At 45.9% G+C, this 22,652-nt stretch overlaps 2 protein-coding genes across 2 annotated transcripts in view; one reads left to right on the forward strand and one right to left on the reverse strand.

Moving 5' to 3' along the window:
* Positions 1–228: 228 nt before the first annotated feature.
* VPS37B (VPS37B subunit of ESCRT-I) lies at positions 229–18,194 on the forward strand. The gene is made up of 4 exons (XM_074202240.1): positions 229–378; positions 13,921–14,092; positions 14,936–15,018; positions 15,817–18,194. Exons 1-4 carry the CDS (start codon positions 229–231, stop codon positions 16,318–16,320), a joined length of 909 nt encoding a protein of 302 aa, XP_074058341.1. The 3' UTR covers positions 16,321–18,194.
* HIP1R (huntingtin interacting protein 1 related) overlaps positions 16,527–22,652 on the reverse strand; it is a 74,836-nt gene continuing 68,710 nt past the window's right edge. The window contains exon 32 of the mRNA XM_074205492.1: positions 16,527–21,846. Coding sequence (XP_074061593.1) covers positions 21,799–21,846 — 48 coding nt within the window. The 3' untranslated portion in view covers positions 16,527–21,798. The remainder of the gene's footprint in view (positions 21,847–22,652) is intronic.

Consider the following 22,652-nt stretch of genomic DNA (forward strand, 5'->3'; position numbering starts at 1 on the left):
GGGCGGGGCTCTCCCGGCGGCCGCGGCCCGGCCCGGCGCGGTGACGTCACGGGGCGGGCCCGGCGCGGCGGGGGCGGGGCTCCGGCGGGGGCGGGCGCGCGGCGGGGCCCGGGCGGGCAGAGGGAGCGGGCGGCCGAGGGCGGCGGGCGCTGCGGAGCGGCGGGGGCGGCGGGGCGCGGGGGCAGGCGCGGCGGCGGCGGCGGGGCCCGGGCCGGGCCGGGGCGGGCGATGGCGGCGGCGGCGGCGGCGGGGGCCGGGGGGCCGGGGCCGGGGCCGGCGGGGGTCGCGGGCCGCTTCGCGGGGCTGACGCTGGTGCAGCTGAACGAGCTGCTGGAGGACGAGGAGCGGCTGAGCGGCCTGGTGCAGGAGATGGAGGAGGTGAGGCCGGGCCGGGCCGGGGGGCCGGGGGGCGGGAGGGGCCCGGCGGCCTGGGCTGCTGCCGCGGGGCGGGTCACGGCAGCCCGGCTGGGGGGCGGCCCCGGCAGGTGGCTCCGGGCCCCGGGCCAGGTGGGCTCGCGCCCCGGCCCTGCTTTGTCTCCCCGGGAAGCTGGCGCCTCGGCTGCGCCCCGAGACCCGCCGGGGCTCCGCGGGGCTTTGTCCCCGACCGCAGAGTCCCGGGCCCGGGCCGGGCCTCCGCAGCTTGGCCGGGGCCTCCCCGAGCCGAGGAAGCAGAGCCCCGGCGCCTGTCCGGCCCCCGGCTGCCCGCTGGGCACCTTCTCAAGTTTGAGAATGAGATGTGAGGGGGACCGAACCCGCGAATCGGTGTGACCGGGGCCGGCGGAGACCGTGCCCCGGAGTGGCAGCCAAATAGCCCTTCGGCTGGGGAAGAAAGGCCCGACGAGGCAGCCCCCCCAGGGACTCCTGGGCCAGAGCCGGGGCGGGGAAGGAGTGGGGGGCTGGCGGGGAGGCAGCTGGCCTCGGACGGGACTGACCGGAGACCTTGCTGCCGGGCTTCCTCCAGCGCCCCAAGCGCCTTGGTTGCCCCAGGCCGGGCCGGGCTTCGTCCTCCCTTGCCTCGGAGGGGCCGTGCCCGGCTGCCCTAGTCAGCTCACCTCCTTGTGCTGCTTTCGGGGCCCGTCGGACAGTGCTCGCCTTTCCCCCCAAGTCATACCAAATGCAATTGTCCGCTCCAAAATAGAATTTTGCCCCTGTCAGTACTGGGCGTGCTGGTTTCTGAAGATGTATTGATGTCTCAGCCTTCTGGGATAATGAGTGTTACTGTTCATGAAAGAGTGCATCAGGGCCAGACAAAAGGACTCTTTGACACGAGCTCTAGGGGCACTTTTTACTCCCGAGACTCCTATTTTACCTTTTATGTTTCTGAGCCCAAAGTAGTTAGGCTCAAGTTGCTTCTGGAGTTCTGAACTGAGAGACGATGAGAGACGGGAAAGGACGGGGCGGACGGAACCTCCAAGCTCACCCCAAAGCTTTCCTTTTTAATTGGCAGAGAAAAGAGTTTTAAATTGTAGAGTAAAGTTCTTCCAGCCTGAGGGGATGCTTTGTGGTGTTTGGAAAATGTGGGTAGGTTTTGTAGGCATTCCTCATTGGGTTTAAAGACAACTAGATATTATGCGTTAGGAACATGTTTTTTATTATTGTGAATGAGTTGTAATACAGCACAGACCATTAAAAAGTGTCTCACTGCCATAGAGATCGCTGTTTCCTTTGGCACCGAGTGTTACTGGCATGTGAGATCCTCAAATGGGTCATGTGCTTAGTGATTTTATGATTTGGGGATTAACTTAGTTGGTGGCTCTATGTAAAATATTTATTTTTATTTAAGGTTATTTTTACATTGCAGAGGAATGTGGTTCTCTATCTGGTTGCCTTAACCCCGGTGGACTTGCACTGTACACCCTTAAAAGGAGTAGCCTCACCAAAGGGGATTGCTTTGGCTAAATTTGGCCTCTTGGGATACTTAAGTAAAAGAATTTAAATTTTGAGAGGTAACGTTGATTGATAGCTATTAATGATTTCTCTGTAGATTCAATCTTGAATCTTTCTTCTTATTGCTAGGGGAAACTCCATGTTGAAAATGCTCTCCACTACATTTGAGGGCTTGGAAGACCCAGTAACTTTGTGGAAAATGAGAAAAGCTCCACCCTCTTCTGGGGTCTATTTCCTGGAGACTTGTTCTGGAGTGATTTGTGATTAGTCTGGGAGAACTGCTGCCTGAATTATAATGCCTCCTTGAAAGGATTTAAATCCCTGGCTCCAAAATAAAAGCATTTATTGAAATGGCTTGGTTTTTGTAAGATTTAGCTTGAATGCAGATTTTAGTCTTCTTTGGAATGAGCAAGTGACTGTAGAAATTAAATTGTTGCTTGTTCAAAAGGTTAAGAATCTATAACCCTTTCGGTTTAAATCTTCTCATCTTGATGCTTTGTATTTTAAATCCTGAATAAAGAGTTGCCTTAATGTCCAGAGAACATTTTGAAATTCAATTTCTTTACATATCTGATCTTATTAAAAGAATTTTCCAGTTGATCAGACTTATTAGGGTATCCCAAAGGGCAGTTTTAAAGAACTTCAGATTGCACCAGGATCTTTGGAACACCTTGGGTAACCATTTATTAAGTGTTTAACTATATGCTGGTATTGTGTTAGTACTGGCAAGACAAATAGGAGGAAGAATGATAGTCCCTGCCCTCCAGCAGCTTACTTGGTATTGGGGAAAGACAACATAAAAAGAGGCGTTGGGAAAATGGGCTTGAAATGGGGAATCCCAAGAAAATCCCAGAAGTAGTTTGGAAATGGACTAGATAAAACTAAAGCCCAAGTCCTGGGGATGAGGTCAACCAAAATTATGCCCATGGCTTTGGGTGGACAGTGTGCTATGGGAGGATGGCCAAAATGTAGACAACATGGCCTGTGGATGTCTGGAAATATAAGAAAATTAGAACTTTAATCTACTATAATAATATTTTTCCCATTCCATGTATATTTCCTCCACTTCCCATAAATCTTCTATCTGACTACCTGAGGCTCTAGGGGCGCACCCAGAAGGGCTGAAGCCAGAATGGTGCTCTGGCTGGCACCATATTCTCCTCCCTCTTCCAAGTCCCTGGCTTCTCCTTTATTTCAGTCATACAGGGAAGCTTGATGTCTTTTAGACTACTTCACTTAAATCCTGACTGGCTTCCCAAAAGAGAACCTTTTAACCCTATTCTTTTAGCACTTTTGTGTATAAAATATTCAGGAAAGTACTCTAGATAGCAGTGTACTAACCTTGTTGGTTACTAAAGGGTATATCTAGTAATTGGGTCCCAGTCGATGGGGTCCTGTTCCCTGTTATGTTACAGCAATGTCCATTTTGTTTTTGCCTTTGTAATAGAACGTTATTATAGGAATTGGTACTTTGGATAGTACTCATTTAACAGGAATACCTGTAATTACTTGTGAGTTTTATTGGTCACTCGCCTAATCACCGGCATGCATGGACAAAAATTGAAAAGACCAAATTGAAGCTGTTGTAGTTAATTCTCTTTGGTTTAATAATTGCTGGGTTGTTTTTGTGCTTTTTTTTTTTGGTAGATTATGTCATCTTGTCCATTGATCTATATTTTGAGTATAGGTAATTTTTAATATCTAGGTAATAAGCTCTTATTAATCACCTAGCATCTGTCCAGCCTTAATAACTTTAGAGTGTGTGGTGCGGTCTAAGAAAGGCTTTGGGGTCGTTTTCTTAGAGAAAAGAAAGAAGGTTGTTTGTATCTTGGCTGATCAGTTTCCTCCAAAAACTTGATCAAACAGATTTTTTAAAAAAATTAGGATTTCTTAGAATAATTCTTTGCTTACCCAGAGATCATTTATTTAGGCAGTCTTCAATTAATTAAACATTTTAAAACACCTGTCCTGTCCAAGGCTCTTTACAGAAATAGAAATATTGTAAAGAGCTGCATTGTTGTTCAGTTGTTTCTTGTTATACTCTGTCACCTCCTGTAGGGTTTACTTGGCAAAGATCCTGGAGTTTTTGCCATTACAGATGAGGAAACTGAGGCCAACAAAGTGAAGTGACTTCCCCAGGGCCATTCAGCTAGAAAATGTTTTGGGCTGGATTTGAACTCAGAAGATGAGTCTTCCTGACTACAAGCTAGTACTCTACTGTGCACTTAGCCACCCAAAAGCTGCATAAGAAGCGGGGAAAACCCCCTAGCTTTTTTTCTCCTTTGCCTTAAACTTACTTGGTGCTTCATCAAGTCACAAAGTGTTGTTGGCTGGATGTGCCTCTTGGACACAAGGAGCTTCTCAGTCCAAGTGAGGGGAAGGGGTTAAGATGAGTATACAAGTCAAATTTGCCTAGACTTTAGAGGAGGAAAGGCTAGATGCCTTTTTGGGGAGGGGGAAGAGAAGTCTTCCTGCAGAGTTAGCTCCTGGGTGGATCCTTGAAGCAAGAGAGAAAGGAATTCCATGGCAGGTTTGGTTAAAGAAGTAGGTTCCTAGTCTTCCATAAGAGAAAACATAGTCCTTGTCAGAATATAAACATGTGGAAGGAAGCAGAATGAAATAAGGTTGGAAACAGATTATGACTCTGCCAGGGTAAGTTCATCTTTTTGAAAAAATTGAGTCCGTTGACTTGAGAGTTTGCTCTTTTCTCATCTCAGAACTCTCATGGACTATTTCCTGTTTAACTTCTGACTGATAAAGAAGTGATCCATCTGGACAAAGCCAGTGCTTCTGTTTGCATGAGCCTTTAATCCCATCTACTCTTATTTTCACTAAGAGATTGCCTCCATTCTTTTTTAAAAATTTTATTTTTTTCAATTAATTATAAAAATAATTTTTAACATTTATTTTTAAAGAATAATGAGTTCCAAATTATTTCTCTTTTTTCTCCCTTCATTGAGAATATACACAGTTTGATATAGGTTATACATGTGGAGTCATGTAAAACATCTACATTAGTCATGTTGTGAAAAAACCCCCATTAAAATAGTATGCTTTGATCTGCATTCAGACTCCCATCAATCAGTTCTTTCTCTGGAGGTGGATTTTTCATCATAAATCCTTTGGAATGATTAGGAATCTTTGTATTTCTGAGAATAGCTAATCATTCACAGTTGATCATCATACAACATTGCCATTACTGTGTACAGTGTTCTCCTGGTTCTACTCATTTCACTTTGAGCCAGTTTATATAAGTCTTTCCAGGTTTTTCTGAAAGCATCATGCTCATCTTTTTCAGTATCACTATAATATTCCATCACAATAATAGACCACAACTTTTTCGGCAATTCTTCTGTTTTTATTTTTTTTAGGGTTTTTTTTTTTTGCAAGGTAGGGTTAAGTGACTTGCCCAAGGCTACACAGCTAGGTAATTATTAAGTGTCTGAGGCCAGATTTCAACTCAGGTCCTCGGGACTCCAGGTCGCCAAACCATTCTTCTGTTGAGGGGCATTCCCTCAATTTCCAATTCCTTGCCACCACAAAAAGAGCTGCTATACATGTTTTTGTTCATATAGGTCCTTTTCCTTTTTTTTTTGTTTTTGTTTTTAGGATTTTTGCAAGGCAATGGGGTTAAGTGGCTTGCCCAAGGCCACACAGCTAGGTAATTATTAAGTGTCTGAGACCAGATTTGAACCCAGGTCCTCCTGACTCCAGAGCCAGAGCTCTATCCACTGTGCCACCTAGCTGCCCTGTCCTTTTCCTTTTAAAAATAAATCTCTGGGATTACAGACCCACAGTTGTATTGTTGGATTAAAGGGAATGCAGTTTTTTTTAGCCCTTTGAGCATAGTACCAGATTGCTCTCCTGAGTGGTTAGATCAGTTCACAGCCCCACTAAACAGTGCATTAGCATCCTAATTTTCCCACATCACCTCCAATGTCGGTCATTTTCCTTTTCTGTCCATTTAAGCAATATGATAGGTATGAGCTGGTACCTCAGACTTTTATAAATTTACATTTCCCTAATCGATAGTGATTTGGGGCATTTTTTCACATGTCTGTAGATAGTTTTAATTTCTTCATTTGAAAACCACCTGTTCATATTCTTTGACCATTCATCAGTTGGGGGAATGACTTATAAATTTGATTCAGTACTTTATGTATTTGAGAAATAAGATCTCCCCCCAGTTTTCTGCTTTCCTTCTAATCTTGGCTTACATTGGTTTTGGTTGTATAAAACCTTTTTAATGTAATCAAAATTATCCATCGTATATAATCTTAACTCATGTTTGGTTGTAAATTCTTCTATGATTCATAGATCTGACAGGTAAACTCGTCCAGGCTTCCTTAATTTGCTTACAGTATCACTCTTTATGTTTAAATCATGTAACCATGGGCAAGCCACTTAACCTCATTGCCTTGCAAAAAAGCAAACCAACAAATCATGTAACCATTTTGACTTTGCCTTGGTATATGTCCCCATTTTCTTTTAAATCTTCAATCCTTCTATCTTTACTGGAACTTTCCCTTCTACTTACAAATATGCCAAGTTACCACCATCCTTAATAATCCTCCTAGATCCCACCATTCCAGGTTCTACATTTTGATGCCTCCACTTCTTGTCCTCTTCAGGGTCTGGCTTCCAATCTCCTCATTGCAATGAAATTTCTCTTACTAAAGATCTCTTAATTGCTAAGCCTAATGACCTTTTTTACCTTTTCTCACCCTTGACCTTTCTGCAAAATTTGACACTCTTTTTTTTAGGGTTTTGCAAGGCAAATGGGGTTAAGAAAATTTGACACTATTGACCTCCTCCTAGATTCTCCAGCCTTTCTAGGTTTTCATCACTTTGCGCTCTCTCTCTCTGTTCTCCTACCTGACAATTTCCTCTGAATCTCATTTTCTCTTTGAGGGTCCCCAAAGGCCCTGTCCTGTGTCTGACTCCCAGGTGCAAGGATGCATCTTCTCTCCTGCACTTTAGTCCCACATCACCAACTGCCTATTGGACATTTCGGACTGGATGTGTAACTCAATAAGTGTCCAAAATGGAAGTCTTTTTCTCTCCCCCCATCCACCCTTTTCCTGAATTTCAAGGGCATCCTTTCCTTCCAGCCTTCTAGGTTTGAACCCTCTGGGTCTCCTTGACTTCTCACTCTCCCTTACCCCAGTTATTGCTAAGTTTTTAAATTTCTCCATAGTATCTCTTGAACATTTTTTTTCTCTTCACTTCCCATATCCTTCACCTTGGTTGAGACTCTCCATCATCATTTGGCTGGACAATTGGGGAGGTCTCCTAATTAGACTGCCTCTCCCCATTCTAGCTGCTGCCAACAGGATTTTCCTAAAGTTCAGGTCTGACCAGAAACTGCCTCTTTCTCCCTCACCTCTCCAATTCAGTCAACTCCCGTGGCTCCTCTCACTGCTCCTAGGACCAAATATAAATAACTGTTGGACCTTTAAAGCTCTCTACCACCTGGCTCCTTCCTGTCTTTGCAGTCTCCTTATCCTTTCATCCTTTCCTTGTCATCTGTAGTCCAGCGCTCCTTGCTCCTTGTCACACACATAGGTGATATGCCTTGCTCCAGTAGTGTGGAGGAGAGAGTGGTTGTCATCTTTTTTCTCTTAAGTGACAAAATGACATTGAATTAATTGTGATAGTTCTTAATTCCCACCTTCCTGCTCATACTTCCTGATTGATTTTCCTGTTGATTTTCATTTCTCCATTGAACTTTTATGATCAGGACCATGACGGGCCCCCATCAAGGTGCAGAGCAAGACAGACTTGGGCCATGGTCAATGTATGGATTGGTTTTGCTTGACTCTTATTTATGACAAAGCTTGTGTTTTTCATAGGAAGGGGACAGTTACAGAAGGAGAGGAGAGGTAATGATAGAGATGCCAAAAGAAAAGGTGAGGTATTCAAAAAAATTTTAAAAGCAAGTCCAAAAGGAAATGGACAAAAGGACAGTTTTCAAAATAATGTGTTCAGTAATATACTATGACAATTAAAAATAATGTACTTTTTAGAAAAGCAACTTATATATAATAAACAGTGGTTTTCACTTGTTATTTTTGTGTTCTATTTTGTTTTTGGAAATGTTCATTTTCTTTTTGTGTTTGGCAAATTCAGAACAAGAACCCCCCCCCCCCCCCCCAACACAAAAACTGAATGTGACCAGTTTGGGATCCTCCCTAGCAGAAATGGTTTAATCTCAGCAAAGAGAATTGGTCGTCTTGTACCAGATGCATCGGATTTTAGCTTTTGTTAATCTGTTTATTGGTTATGAAGTAAGCAATATATTTTTCTGTTTGTTGAGGAGGTTGTCCTGCTTGAACTCTTGATAAGCAGCTGGTAATTTTCCTTTTACAAGTAGGCTGTATCCTTGGAGATGGTTTCACACAGCCCACAGATTTGCTGTATTTTGGGACATTTTCACAAGGCAGGATTTTAAATATTGTTATTGATCTGAACATGTCAAACAATTCAGCCAGAAATCCTTGGTTGTTTTTATTTTTTTAGTAAGGTTTATGTAGGGAATTGGAATTGGAAATTAATTGGAGCCTGTGTTGGCTTGGTGCTTACAGAATCTTGGTTGGAAAGAGCTCACAGACCATTTAATCCAACCCAGATAGATTGGATAAGAAACCTCCCGTTATACCTGCCTCATGGTCATCCAGCCCTAGCCCCTGAGGCAGCCCATTCCTTTAGTTATTATTGTTACCCTAAACTATATGATTTTTGTTATAGTTGGAAGGTTAACCTTATTGCATAAATTTGATCTTTCTAGCCTAATCCTTCAGACCAGTTATGTCCATGGCTTAATGATTTGGATTTTTCTAGTTTAGAAATTGTCTTGCTTAAAAATAATTTGCTTAAAAATCCTTGCTTCCATGCTTAAAAATAACTGTTCACTTAATTTTAGTTGTCAACAAGACAAGCTTTAGTTAATGATTAGCATGATTCAAAGCTCATGCTTTAAGAAAGGAAAGTACATTAACGAAGCATAATAGAATGAAGTCATTTTTCGGCATATTGTTAAAAAAAGAATGACGCGTGAGTCATGTCTTCAGATCTTTAAATTGCTTTTCTTGATAAGCCTTTGAAATTATATCTACAACTTTTATTTGAAAAAACAGTACAGTTCAGGGGTACTGAATTACAAGAGCAATAATGCTCTTGTCTCTAGTAGTTTTGCTTAGAATTAACTGCAATCATGATTGTAATCAAAATTATTTTTTGTTCTTCCTCCACTTCAGAGCCATGGCTATGTTGTCATTGAGTGCAAAATAGTTTCTCATTAGACATCATGGATATTTTTATTCATCCATAAGCATTAATAGAGGACATTGGTTAATAATCATTGTGTAACCATGTAATGAATGACTGCATTCAGTGCTAGGGGAGAAGAGCTGGTCTTTTGCCTTTCCCTTAGTACAGGCTATTGAGATAAGCTTCATTTGCTTAGCCTAAGTATTTGGTTTTTAAAGAACTTTATTGTCATTAGAAATCCATGGTATCCCAGAAATCTCTAGTAAAGTTTTAAAGCCTGGACTCTTTAAACTGTTATTTTTCACAGTTGCTTATTGACCTTTAAGCCCTGTTTTACAGAGGAGAAAATTGAGACACTTTAGCAAAAGTCAGATTCAGATAACCTTGGTCTTTGTAGGTAGACAACTCAAATAAGTAACTTTAAAATTGTATACTTTCTGCTTGTTGTGGAGGCAACGGAAGGATGTTCCATGTGTCCTCAGTTCAGATGAGGCCTCTGATTCCTTCTAGTTGAGTGACCTGGGTGGGTCCTCTCTCTGATCCTCAGTCAATTCATCTGCAAAATAGGATGAGTGCTTATCTCTTAGGGCTGCTGTGGCATTCCAAAGTCGAAGATGGATTCCTAACTGTTAGGTGATTTATTTCACTTGTTACCTTCGAAAAAATCCTGGTCATTTGCCTGGTAGAGATGGCTTTGGGTTCATAAGGCTTTTCCATTGGAGAATAAGAGCTGGAAGATCCTAGAAAATCTTGGGGTGTGGATCTAGGAACTGGGTCTGTTTTCTGAGAATCTGCCTGGTTAAGTGTGATCTCACTGATACACTGGTCCCCACCATTTGGGGACTGGCTTGTAAGGTGAGAGGGGGGAGGGAGGCTTGCCTTTTTTTTTTTCTTTTTCTATGTCAGGGTTGTATGACAGAATAAAGAGGAGGGACTTACATGTGCTTGGGTAACTAGTTCAGGATGCACTTTTCTGAAAAAAGTAGAATGGAAATGATGACAGATTTTTCTAGCACAGTGTTTAGAGATGCTAACTTGTAATTGTAGATGGAAGTGCCAGATTGGGGATGGCTGGGGGCTTCAGATTTCACCTTGTAGTTGGGTCTGGTTTGGAAGACATTCCATGAGAGTATAAATCATGACCCAGCGCTGACCATTATTGTTTCCAGACATTCTTCCCAAGCTTGTCACGAGAGCTGCCATTTGATGATTCAGACTTGCTTTTCTATCAGTCTCCTGTTCTCCACTACTTTTGTACTTAAAACAGGCCAGAACTCAGCTGGGACATCAAGTCTCAGGGACTTCTGGGCTCTATATTGGTGGTGGTAATAATGATAATAATAATAATAATAGACATTGATATAGTGTTTTAAAATATGCACATTGAAAAATTTAAAAGCATTGTTTTATTTGAGATACTGGAGGACCTATTTTTTGAAAGACAGTACTCTGTGATTATAGATTTTTAAAGTATCTGGAAGTAATAAGACTTTTGTGAATTTACATTTAAATTTTAAGTCTCTCCAAGCCACCAGAATTGGTAGGGCTGTCTGTGGACAGTTTTTCAGTTTTTTGTTTTGGGTCATTTGGTAGCCTGGTTTTCATGATTGTTCTTAGTCTCTGCTAGGGAGGAGCGACTTTGTCTTTGCATATCTGTGCTACATCCACGGAAACCTGGTGTGGGCCACCATTGCCCTTTAACCCCATAGTCATGCTGACTCCTCTGAGGAGGGAAGCCTTTTTTCTTTTAAGAAAGATTTTATTTATTTTGAGGTTTACAATTCCCCCCCCCCATTCTTGCTTCCCCCCCACCAGAAGGCAATTTGCTAGTCTTCCAAGGTATACATTGAATGTGTTGAGAGAGAAATCATATCCTTAAGGAAGAAAAATAAAGTATGAGATAGTAAAATTACATAATAATATAATGGGTTTTTTTCCCTAAATTGAAGTTTAATAGGCTTTGGTCTTTGTTCAAGCTCCACAATTCTTACTCTGGATACAGAGGGTATTCTCCATTGCAGACAGCCCCAAATTGTCCCTGACAGTGGGACTGATGGGACAGCGAGTCCATCAAGGTTGATCATTGCCCCCATGTTGCTGTTAGGGTGTACAGTGTTTTTCTGGTTCTGCTCATCTCACTTCAGCATCAGTTCAGAGGGAAGCCTTTTTTGGAGAGATAGTTTACTTTCCCACTTAATGAGTTTTGGATTGTTTTTGGACATCTCTTGTACCCAGCTCAGAGATGAAAGGAAAGAGAGTGGGGTGGGAATCAGTTTAGTTAAAGAACAAGGGGGCTGAATGGTTTATCCTTCAGAATTAGTTTAAAAAGGCCTTTTCCCCACTGGAAGCCCTGATACCTACAATTGGAAAAGTCCTTGCTTTGGAAAACTTCCAGGAACCTCAGGATGCCAAGTGAAATATATAATAATTTTGAGTGCTAGAATGTTCTGGTACAACAAGATTTTAATGCTTGTTGAATTTTACAGTTGCTTTTAGATTGTTTGTCTTGATCTACCTTGATTTATTGAAATGACTCGGGCATGATGGGCTAGACGGAGGGGGAAAATACTCAAAGGGGATTTCCTTTGACTAATGTCCAGTAAATAGTTCAGCTTTTAGATATGAGGTGTTTTTCTTTGGAAAAATTAAAAAAAGCTTGAAAGGGGTAGATAAATTAACTTAGTAATGTTTCTTTACAGTCATACCCCCTGTATGGCTCTTTTATTTTTGTGAATTTTGTCATCCTTGTGGAAGTTAGGTGTCCTCAAAATAAACCGATGTTTAATAAAGAACACTGAATTTAGAACTAGTTAGTCTTCAGTTCTCAACCCTCCTGTTTTCTTCCTGTCATTTCCCCCTGAGTACAGAATGGTCTGAGTTAATCACTGAAAGCAGCAGGGGAGGTAGATTATTCCTTTGGCTGCCCTGAATCTGGAATATTCACTGCTTTCCTTTGACAGTACCCTGGCAACTAGTCTTATTTTGAATTTTTATTTTAAATTTGGATTGATTTATATTGGGCTGATTTCTACCTAACTCTGCTTGGGGCTCAGCCGATTTCTATAATAGTGCTATGTGAATGGAAAGTTGAGTTCCAGGCTTTGTCATTTTATGCTGTCTTGAGAGAACTAGGGAGGTGCTTCCATCTGTGTTCCTTTGGGGGTACATTCGTCTGAAGATACATTGTATTATGTATGCAAAGCCTATGAATGAACATGAGCAGTAGCCAGGCACCCAGGAGGAAGCAAATAGCAGTTAAGATAGATCAGATGGAAGGCTGGCCAGAAATATAAAGGAGAAAATGAGAGGTCTAGGTTGGGTTGGACAAGAGGCTGTAGACAAAAGTCCCACAAACTGGTGAGAAATTTGGTCCCAGGGCAGCTAGGTGGTGCAGTGGATAGAGCACTGCCCTGGAGTCAGGAGTACCTGGGTTCAAATCCAGTCTCAGACACTTAATAATGACCTAGCCGTGTGACCTCGGGCAAGCCACTTAACCCTATTTGCCTTGCAAAACCCTAAAAAAAAAAGGAAGAAATTTGGTCTTGATGAAATGGAAAAGCTGGAGATGGAGGTCACTGTGATATGGAAAAGAGATCTGAGGAAAGAGAAAAGGAGAGCTTGGTAGAACACAGGGCACTTATTGTGGCTTTTGAGATCATCTTCACTCTGCTGCTTCCTTTAAAATACTTAAGTGGGTAGGAAGTTTTGACTTTGGCTAGACTTCTGTTGGAGGGTTGGTAATTTTCTCTTTCTTCTGGTCCTTGGCACCTAAGTAGACTAGACACTTGATAAATGTTTTTTAACTGACTGATTTCTTTTCTCCCTCCTAGCTGCTTTGTATTAAGATTTAAGAAAGTCGATTTTTAAAAAATCCTACTGAATAATTTTCCATCTATTTTATTGGGAGGAAAAATGTGGGAAAACAGGGTGTTGGCTGACGATCCAAAGAAGAAAAATAATCCTTTCCAACTTTGTGTCATCTTTTATTAGACTATAACAGCTTTAAAGAACTGGATCTGAAAGAAACCTCAACTCCCACCTCAAATCCCAAGATAAGAGAATCAATGTCACTTCAGACTTAATGAAATTCTAGGCTCTTCTATTTTTCCCTTTCATCTCTAAATCTGATTATTAAGGTTGAGTTGAGAGTATTCCAGGCTTTCTACTGTAAATTACTGTCTGAACCCCCTGAAAGATTTGATTCTTTTTTTTTTTTAGGTTTTTGCAAGGCAAATGGGGTTAAATGGCTTGCCCAAGGCCACATGGCTAGGTAATTATTAAGTGTCTGAGATCAGATTTGAACTCAGGTCCTCCTGACTCCAGGGCCAATGCTTTATCCACTGTGCCACCTAGCCACCCCAAAAATCTAGTCTTAAACCCATTGAGCTGTACTGTTCTGGAAAGACCCATGGAAGTATCCAGGAATTCAAGACTCATTGTAAATATTTACATCAAAGACATAACTGAGTAATGGGTCAAACAATACCCTGAGAAGAAGTTGGTGAAAAGCTGTCTCTCTCTCTCTCTGAAAAATTTGGGGGTGGGAGAGGTTATATTAGAAGTATCCCTAAGTCAGCATGAATAGTGGGAGTATGTGAACCAAAACCTGCCTCTATTGCAGACAATGCCAGAGTCAAAATACTTGGAAACAGATGGATGGGGGGGCCTTGGAATGAGAGGCCCTTTGAGAGAGATCTTGGTGGACTCGCTGATGAACTCTAATAATATGCTTTTGCTTCTCCTTTATGTGCATGTCCTTTGTAGACACAGAATGTTCAGCTTAACAAAGAGATGACTCTTGCCAACAACCGGAGCCTGGCAGAATTAAATCTTTTGTACCAACCACGACTGGATACTTTGAAAGCCAGTTTGACCCAAAAATACCAGGAACTGCAGGTTCTTTTTGAAGCCTATCAGATCAAGAAAACCAAATTAGGTAACTTTCCTGGGTGGTGTTTTTAATAATAAAAGGCAAGGAAGCTCATTTTTCAGGTAGATGGTGGTCCAGGACAAAGTTGAGATGCTAGTCATTCAGTGGCTGTCAGAAGTTGTTTATTTTTAGAATTATGTTGTCTACAACAAACAAATTTTATTTAATTTTCCTAAGACACCCCCCCCCCAACCTTCTTCATATTACAGAAGAACATGGCAATCTTCAGGAAACAGAACTGGAGGGATGCAATTGGCTAGCTGCTGCCATATTGTTTCTCCCATGTCATGGAATATAATCCTCCATTATAATATTAAAAAATATAACTTGCCTTAAATGGAGGGGAATGAATATCACTGTTCACTTTTCCTTTTTCCCAACCCTTTCAGCTTAGAACATTTTGTGGTAATATTAAATTTCATATTTTATGTATGAAAAAAGTTCAGGAAATGATTTGGTGTCGATATTGAGAACTTTGTCACTCAGGGAGAAATTGAATGTGACTTCAGCAGTTTTTTTTTACAATCTTGTTAATCCATGACCTGTTGTTATGGCTGGGGCACCTTAGCACAAGTAGCATATGTGCTTCCTGAGGAGCCCTTGTCCTCAGGGCTCCCTGGCAAGGAGTTTCCTGGTTCGATGCCAGCTTCTCTTCAGGAGCAGGGGGTGGCATTGTTTCCCAGGACAGTAGTCAAATATCAGAAGATGGGTTCTTTTTGGCTTCCCAAATTAAAATCAACTCATGAGTAGCAATGTTCAAAAGCTAAGTTTAAAAGGTGGTGTTTGGTATGTGGGTGCCCCTTCCAAGGAGGGGGTGTCTCTCACTTTCCTTCCTCTTGCCTCTTCCAGATCAGCAGTCCAGCAGTGCTTCTCTGGAGACATTGCTAGCCCTTCTTCAGACTGAGGGAGCCAAGATTGAAGAAGACACAGAGGTAGGTGAACTGTCACGCTGTCAGGGTCTTAGCCCCCACCCAACCCAGGGCCTCACCCTTTTATACAGTGGGGTTTAGTGCTGGGGAAAGGTCTCCAGTAGAACAAATAAGTCCCTGTGGAGTCAGGGCCAATAAATCATTAACTTGAAATTCTGTTTTTTTTGTGGGCTGGCTTTGTTGTAGTACTTTGGAGATATTGTTGGAGAGCTGCAGAGTGCCGCAGGTGTAGTAGCAGGAAGTGTTGAGGCTGATGAGATTTGGTCAGGAGAGGAGTGTGGCCTGGCATTGAGCGGCCCCCTTGGCCATCTTCTGAAACGCAATTGATTTTTTCTTTAGCCAATGGTCATATTAGATGTGAGAAAGCAGACAGAAGGAAACCTTTAAGGGAACTACCAGAGGGCTTTCTTTGTTGACCAATTTGCTAAAAATGTGTTGGACTATGAGACCAACTTGTATCTGGTCAAGCTTCGGTAAGAGTTGAGGAATGCCATCCTGCTAGTTTAACCTGAACTATAAAGAGGTCCACACCAGGTAGGGGTCTCTGGATGTTGGGCATGGGCTTGTAGGGACTAAGGGACATAAACAAGTGTCTGTCCTTAGAATCATCTTTCAGGAAGGAATCACAAAAGTAGATGGAAACCAAATCAAGAGTTACCCAATGGACTTGACATGAAGAGGTGCTGGTTTCTTCTCCTCTATCTTGATTATTCATTTGGGAGCCAGATAGTTCCAAAAGTGCTGTGGTACAGAATTGTTTTGATTCCAGACCTGTAACTTGGTATTTACTCATTATTTCAGAACATGGCGGAGAAGTTTCTCGATGGAGAGGTCCCTCTAGATTCGTTCATCGATGAATATCAAAATAAACGAAAACTAGCCCATTTACGTCGAGTAAAAATTGAGAAACTTCAGGAAATGGTGCTTAAGGGCCAGAGACTTCCAAAGGCCCAAGTCCCGTTGCAGCCCAGGGTGCCAGATCCAACACCAGCCCCCATGATGCCCTACCCAGCTTCAGATGCCAGTGTGCCCCCCTCTGTTGTTCCCCGCCGTATCCCTCCACCACCACCCCCAGGCCCTGCTGGACGGTTCGCGACTCCATTTACGGTGGCCATGGGATCCGGACAGGCTCTTCCTTACCCAGGATCCCAGTGCCCCCCTCTTCCTCCCAGGGTGGGCCTTCCATCTCTTAGTCACAACCCCCAGCCAGGATACCCTCCTCAGTTTGCATCACCGTACCCCCCGGCCCTCCCTCAGAGACCTCCTCCGAGGCTGCCTCCACATCCTGGCTTCATCCTTCAGTGAGTCTGCAGTTGCGCCCCCATCCCTGTGTCAGAGCTTGGAGTTTTGTCACCCTTTCCCATGAAATTTCCCCCATTCTGTGGGGCACCTTCTGGGCTTTGAACACATGGGAGGAGAAGGAGGCCAGACTGTCTTGTGTGGGCGCTCCATTTCCTGTGGGGCAAGAACATGTTGTGTTTTTAGAATCATAGTTTCTTTGGTAGGTAGTGTTTGTGTCGGCCCAGCTGGGCCGGAGGAGGGGGCTGATGGTCTCTTCCTGCTCCGGTGCCGATGGACAGTGATCAGGTTGGGTTACCTACCACATCTAGGACTGTTCCCATTACAGTTCATTTCAGCATGTTGAATTCTAGTTGTTTTCAAAAGCCAATTCCACATTGATCAGGCCAGTATTGGATGGAAACTGTCTTTGCTTAGGGGTAAAGCTGCATTGAGGTTCCCTGTGGCACAGCAGGCATTGAATTTGGTGTATTTACTTTCTCCATGGAATCTGCTTTAGGGGGAAAATCATTACTAGCACCCTCCACCTCCCACCCCCCAAATCTTGCTGCTTTTAAGATGCTTAAAAGCCGCAAAGCAAAGTTTGCACTTGGCCCCCATGTGGTCTGTGCCTCCAGAGCCTTGGGAGTCCAGGTGCTGGGGGGAGCACTGAGGACAGAAGGGGGACCTGGGATTTTGTACGTTTCCTCTTCTTCCCTCTCCTTCCCATCCCTGGCCCCAAAGGGCTCATCCCCAATCATTTCCACTAAAAAACACTCAAATTATTTTTACAACTTGGAAAATTTTCTTGTTTTCTATAAAAAAAAAAGTTTGATGCACCATTCAGGGAAACTCAAAAATATAGAATTCTTATTGTGCAGATAAAATGCAAATTCCTTCACGTGTGTGTGCCGTGCCTTAGGATCACTGCTGGTGACTGGTCTGGGGACTCCAGGAGGCCTCCAGTCACCCCATGGCCATAACTTCCTTCTGAACTCAAAGGGCTCGAGGCTCTCCTTTCAGGGAAAGGCTTTTTCTGAGAATGGCGCTGATGCTCATCTGTGAAGTCTGCAAAAACAGAAGGAAAAACCCTGCTCCTTTGAGCCTGAAATGTTTTGAGTGTTCTCTGTGCAGGTGGGGCTGGCTCAGAATATGGTGCTTCAGGGAACACGATGTTGGGGGGGGACGACTATGAAGAAGCATTTCAAATTGGTTTGCAGGAAAGACAACAGATGATAGCATGGATCCAGAAGGCCCTGTTCCTGACCAGCCATGTTGGCAGATACTTCCCTTGGGACGATGACTCTATCGTCCCACCCGATGAGCCTTCGCCCCTGTGTCCTGGCCTTGGCCCAAAGGGCCTCTGTCCTGATGCTGCGGGCACAGCCCCAGGCAGTACCTGTCGGTGGTCCTCCAGGGGCTCGATGGTTAACTTGAGGCTCGAGAGGGGTTTGGGAGTTGGAGAAAGGTAGAGCTGAGACGGGATTCCGCTCTGGGACTGCGGCCACCTGTGCCAGTGTGGTCAGCGTTCCTGGAGAGTTGTGAGTCTGTACTTGAACTCCACTCAATGGTTTGCCCGTTTTAAAGAGATCAAACTCTTGATAGGATGCTCGGTGCCACGTCAGTCCAGTGGACTTGCCAGTTGTACCTATGGCTTGAAATGCCGTTGTTTTTGTTATACCTCTAGCTGTGCTCCACTCTAAGGAAATCTGGCTCCACCCCAGTAGGGCCAGCAGCCAAAAGTATTTACCTTTGGGTTTTTTGGGGGGGGGGGGTTATTTTGAGATTGTGAAAATGGCGTGAAGAAGCTGGCTCTGTCCCCTCCTTCCTGGGGCCGTGTTGGAACTGTGAGTGTAGGTCTGTAGGAAACTTTAATAAAAGAAATGATTATTAATAGTTATCTTGTCATTGATTTATTTTGGGGGGGATACTCAGTTTGTTCTAGAGGTTCAGTGACCAAAGTTCTAAAGACACTGGAGGTGATCCTCTTAGCAGCTTAGAAATGTGCCCTGCCTCTTCCACAAGTGCCGGCGGGTGCCAGTGGGGCTCAAGTTCTCACGTGTTCTGCGCCCGAGTCATGGAGCTCCACTCTGAAGATCTCAAAAAAGGCCGCAGCAACTTCCCTTCCTCTCGAACAGGGAGGTTCCATTTTATCCCAGGAACAGGGGGACGGTTGGTGGGGGTTCTTGGAGGTGCTGCTGGTGCGGAGGGCCAAGCACCAGCCTGAGTGGCTAGGCAGCCTCGATCTGAGCTGACTGCCCCCCCCCCCGTCACTTCCATTAAAGGGTAGAACTTTAACAGCGTTGACCCTTGTCCCTGGGGGGTCAATACAGAAAAAATGGGTTACTTTGGCCCCTTGTAGTCTGGGAGCTAGGTGGTCTGCCCTGGCTGCTTACGGCCATCCTCGGGGGCAGCCGGGTGGCACAGTGGCTAGAGCACCAGCCCTGGAGCCAGGAGGACCGGAGTTCCAATGTGACCTCAGATACTTAAGAATGGCCCAGCAGCGTGACCTTGGGCAAGTCACTTAACCCCATTGCCTTGCCAAAAATAGTTTACCTTCCATTTGGATTTTTCAAGGACACTTTCTTACTTTTTCTATCATGAAATCTTAACTTTGTTGGATTCAATGAGTAGCATAATCCCTGTCTTACTGGAAAATGGAACCAAGGTCCAAGGGCAGCGGAGGGCTGGAGAGCCCGAAGTTATTAATGGTCTAGGATTCCTTCCACTGACTTTCTAGTAAGAAGTATTTTCTTAGGTTTCAATTGGGTGAGTAGTAAAATGGAAATGTTAAGTACTCTTTGTACTTTCTAGTTTTTAAAATTAAATTTTGATGCCATTTATTTTTAAATAGATATTCCTGGAAATCTCCTAGTCTCCTACTTTCCCTTGACCACCAAACTACATTGTTTTTATCATTATCCTTTCCTATAGATGCGTGATGTCCTGCACTTCGGGGACATTTCCACACCTATCACTCTGGTATTCAGAACTGTAACCTTATGAGGTGGGTGGAGCAGGTAGTATCTCACTTTTACAGATGCGGAAATGGAACTGCCCACTGTCACGCAGGGCCCAGAGGGCCTGACACCGTGTCACCAGTAACCTCTGCTCAGGGAGTCCCTTGCCTGAGACTCAAGATTCCCTCAAAGATTGCCAAGCCTTTTCTTACAAATCTGGCTTCCTAAGTAAAGAAAATATTTTTCCAGGCCAGATGTACTCAGAAAATGAGAGGCTTTTAGATTCCCTCCAGAAGGACCAAAGCCATCTGTGGTTCATGCACCCAAGCTCAAGCCCGCTGGAAGGGAGCGAAGAAAGCCGGCTGACCTTGGAGCCTCACTGAGGATTCCTTTTGTAAATGCCTGGTGTGAGCTGGGCCAGCGTGCCTCCTCTGTCCCACCTGAGACTCTACCTGTGTGGGGAGGAAGGCCGGCCCATTGCACCTGGCTGCACAGATGGGAGCCAGCAAGGCCAAGTTTGTACGGGACCGTCATGTGAGCAGGAGAGCCGGAGGTGGCTCCGCTCCATTTCCTATGGTTTTTAACTAATCTATTACGGTCTCTTGATGTGAAGACACCCGGGACGAAACAGCTCCTTTTGTTACCGGTCAGTCATTTCAGTTAGTGATCTTGCAGGCAATGGTTGACCATTTCCTTTTCCAGCTCATTTTACACATGAGAAAACTGAGGCAAACAGGGTAAAGTGACTTGCCCGGGGTCACCTCGCTGGGGTTGAATTCTGGAAGATGAGTTTTCCCGACGCCCGGTGTGGCGCTGGCACCACTTGGCTGCCCAACTCCTAGCCCTCCCCAAGAAGCAGGCTGGGATTGGCAGTCAGTGGCCCTGACGCAGTATGTCAGCACTGGACGGAACCTTGGAGCTTGTTCACACCCGAGCTCCGGGAGTTGGTTAGACTCGCCCCATTCCTTCCTGCCACTCAGAGCCCTGGTTTGGATCCTGGGTGAAACATGGTGGGTGGCTAGGTGGCAGCACGGATTAGGGCTTCGCCGATCAGAGGTTCAGTCCGTCCCTGGAGCAGCTCAGGTCTGAGGGCCCCTCTGGCTGTCCTCTGCAGTTGAGCTAACCAGTCTCCAAGGCCCCCTGGGAACTGCCAGCCTGTACCAGCTCCTCGAGCTTGCCAGCTGCTCTCCCATCTTAGCTGGTTTGATGCTCCCAGGATCAGGGGATTGGCCAAGGCCCACTCCCCCGAGCAGTCAGAGGCCCTTCCGATGCCAATGGAAAAGCTCGACCAGCCCAGGGTGGTAGAGGAGCTGTGAGCGTGTGCACCGGACTCCCAGGCCCCAGCCTGGCAGGGTGGGCGTCTGCCCCAGTGCCTGGGGGGCTGGGCGGGCTGCTTCCTTCCCCGTCTCCTAGGAAGCCTTCTCAACCCCCTTCCCAGGCAGACTGATTGGGCCTGCCTCACTGAAGCAAATAGCTGGGGCCCAGCTTCCTGCCAGCCTGTGGCTCTCCCTTGTCTTGGCGAAGGGCAGGCGGGCCAGCTGCTTCTCAGGCAGTTAGGAGGGCACCCTGCCAAGTCCCCTCCCCGACCCCCTCTCCCCGCCTTGGCCAGCCCTAAAACATGCTCTCTGCGAGGTGCCGGCAGACAGGCCCAGGCCTACGGACGGGGTCGGCCCCCATCAAAGAAAGGAGAAACAGGAAATGGGACGGGGCAGGGGCGGCCGAGCCCACTCGGGGAAGGCAGGGGCGGCTGGCACTCGCTCACAGGGAGGGCCCAAGTCTCCTTGCCTCCAAGGCCCTATCTTGGCCGTGAGGTGGCCTGGCCTCGGTGTATTTATTGTTGAAGATGGGCTCTTCCCGGCGGACAAGGGGACGTCGAAGACAGGCCCCGGTTCTAGTCGCTGCCCCAAAGACAGACCCGGCCGGCCGGGGCACGTCGCCCTGCATCCCAACACCCAAGGAGCTCCTCAGAGATTCTGATTAATGTTTATTCCTCCCCAACAAGCCGTGATCACAGATTCAGAGTCCCAGGAAAGGGCTGGACCCTCCCCAAAGCATCCCCTGCCAATAACGCAGCCCTGCACCCAACACGCGGAATATAAAACAGTAGAGAAAAGATGGAACTCCGGATTTTAGAAATGTGTCTCTCCTGAACGGTCCCAGCTTGGGAACCTTGCTGGCCGAGTTTTTCTTATTGCAGATAAATAAAGAATCACATCTAGGGTGGAGAACTGTCCCTCACAGGATCCAGAGACACCACAGTCCTCAGGCTGCTCCCGGCCCCTGCCTGATCACAGGGGGCCCTCCACGTGGGGGGCCCAGGGGGCTTCTGAGCCCCCGGGGTGGAGCAGATGCCACAGCAAACAGAAATCCGTCCAGGATCTGTTTAAAACACAGATATCTCCTGGCTCTGGGATCCACTCTTCTTCCCCACCCCCAGGTGCTGGAGAACAGGGGGAGGGGGAAAGGGGAGCCAGGAGGAAGCCTTCCCGCCTGGCGGGGCCGGAGGCTCCCCCAGCCTCCTCTTCTTCGGTCCAAGCTGAGCCGCTTAGGAGTTCATGAGCTGGGCCTGGTGGACGCCATCCGCCTTCTCGAGCTGAAAAGACAAGAGGGGATTGTTGGGGTGGACGGATCCGGTGCCGAGCCCTCCCTGCTCCTGCCTGAGGTGCCAGGGACCTCTCCCCAGGCTTCCTGCCTCCCCAACTTTGCTCTACCAGCCGATCCCTCCCATTGCGGCCAGTCTGCCCTGGAGGGTGGGCACCCCGGAGCTCCTCTTCTAAAGGTGGAGCCCACTGGCTCCCGCCCTCACTGACAACCCTCTTTTTGGTAAAGGTTAGTGCTTCTTTCCAACAGTACGCTCGCTTTTCTCCCTGTATCTATGCACCCCTCAACCCCCCATGTGCCCCACACTCTGATGTGCAATGCAGCCGGCTCCAGTTTGCCGCCAAGATCGGGGTATGAGTGCCCCATTTTCAGAAGGGCGTTCTAGTGTTCCTTCCAGCTGAACACACTTGTGCCTGGGCTCCCCCAAACAGCACCCCACTATGTGATTTCTGTTGGGGGTGTGAGTGTGTGTGTGTGTCAAGTCTGCTTCTCCCTTCCCCTCATTTCCCAATAAATCTTTGTGCTGAACCGACTCCTTTTGTTTATTCTCAGCCGCTGAACCCAGGAAGGAGCTGGGAGCTCGTGGTGATTCCAGGTCATCCCAGGTCCGTCCTTATGGTGAAGGACTGACTCGTCACTGTTGGGGTGCTTTTGTGAGGTGACAGCACCCACATCCGACGGGGGACCGTCTCAGGACAGATAGCACAGGGTTCTTCCATCACTGTGCATATGGGGAAACTGAGACACCCAGAAAGTAATATGCTGAAGCTTCCATGTCCCAGCTCCCGGGACCCTCTA

Source organism: Macrotis lagotis, chromosome X (genome assembly GCF_037893015.1).
Source record: "Macrotis lagotis isolate mMagLag1 chromosome X, bilby.v1.9.chrom.fasta, whole genome shotgun sequence".
In the NCBI taxonomy this organism is placed as follows: domain Eukaryota; kingdom Metazoa; phylum Chordata; class Mammalia; order Peramelemorphia; family Peramelidae; genus Macrotis; species Macrotis lagotis.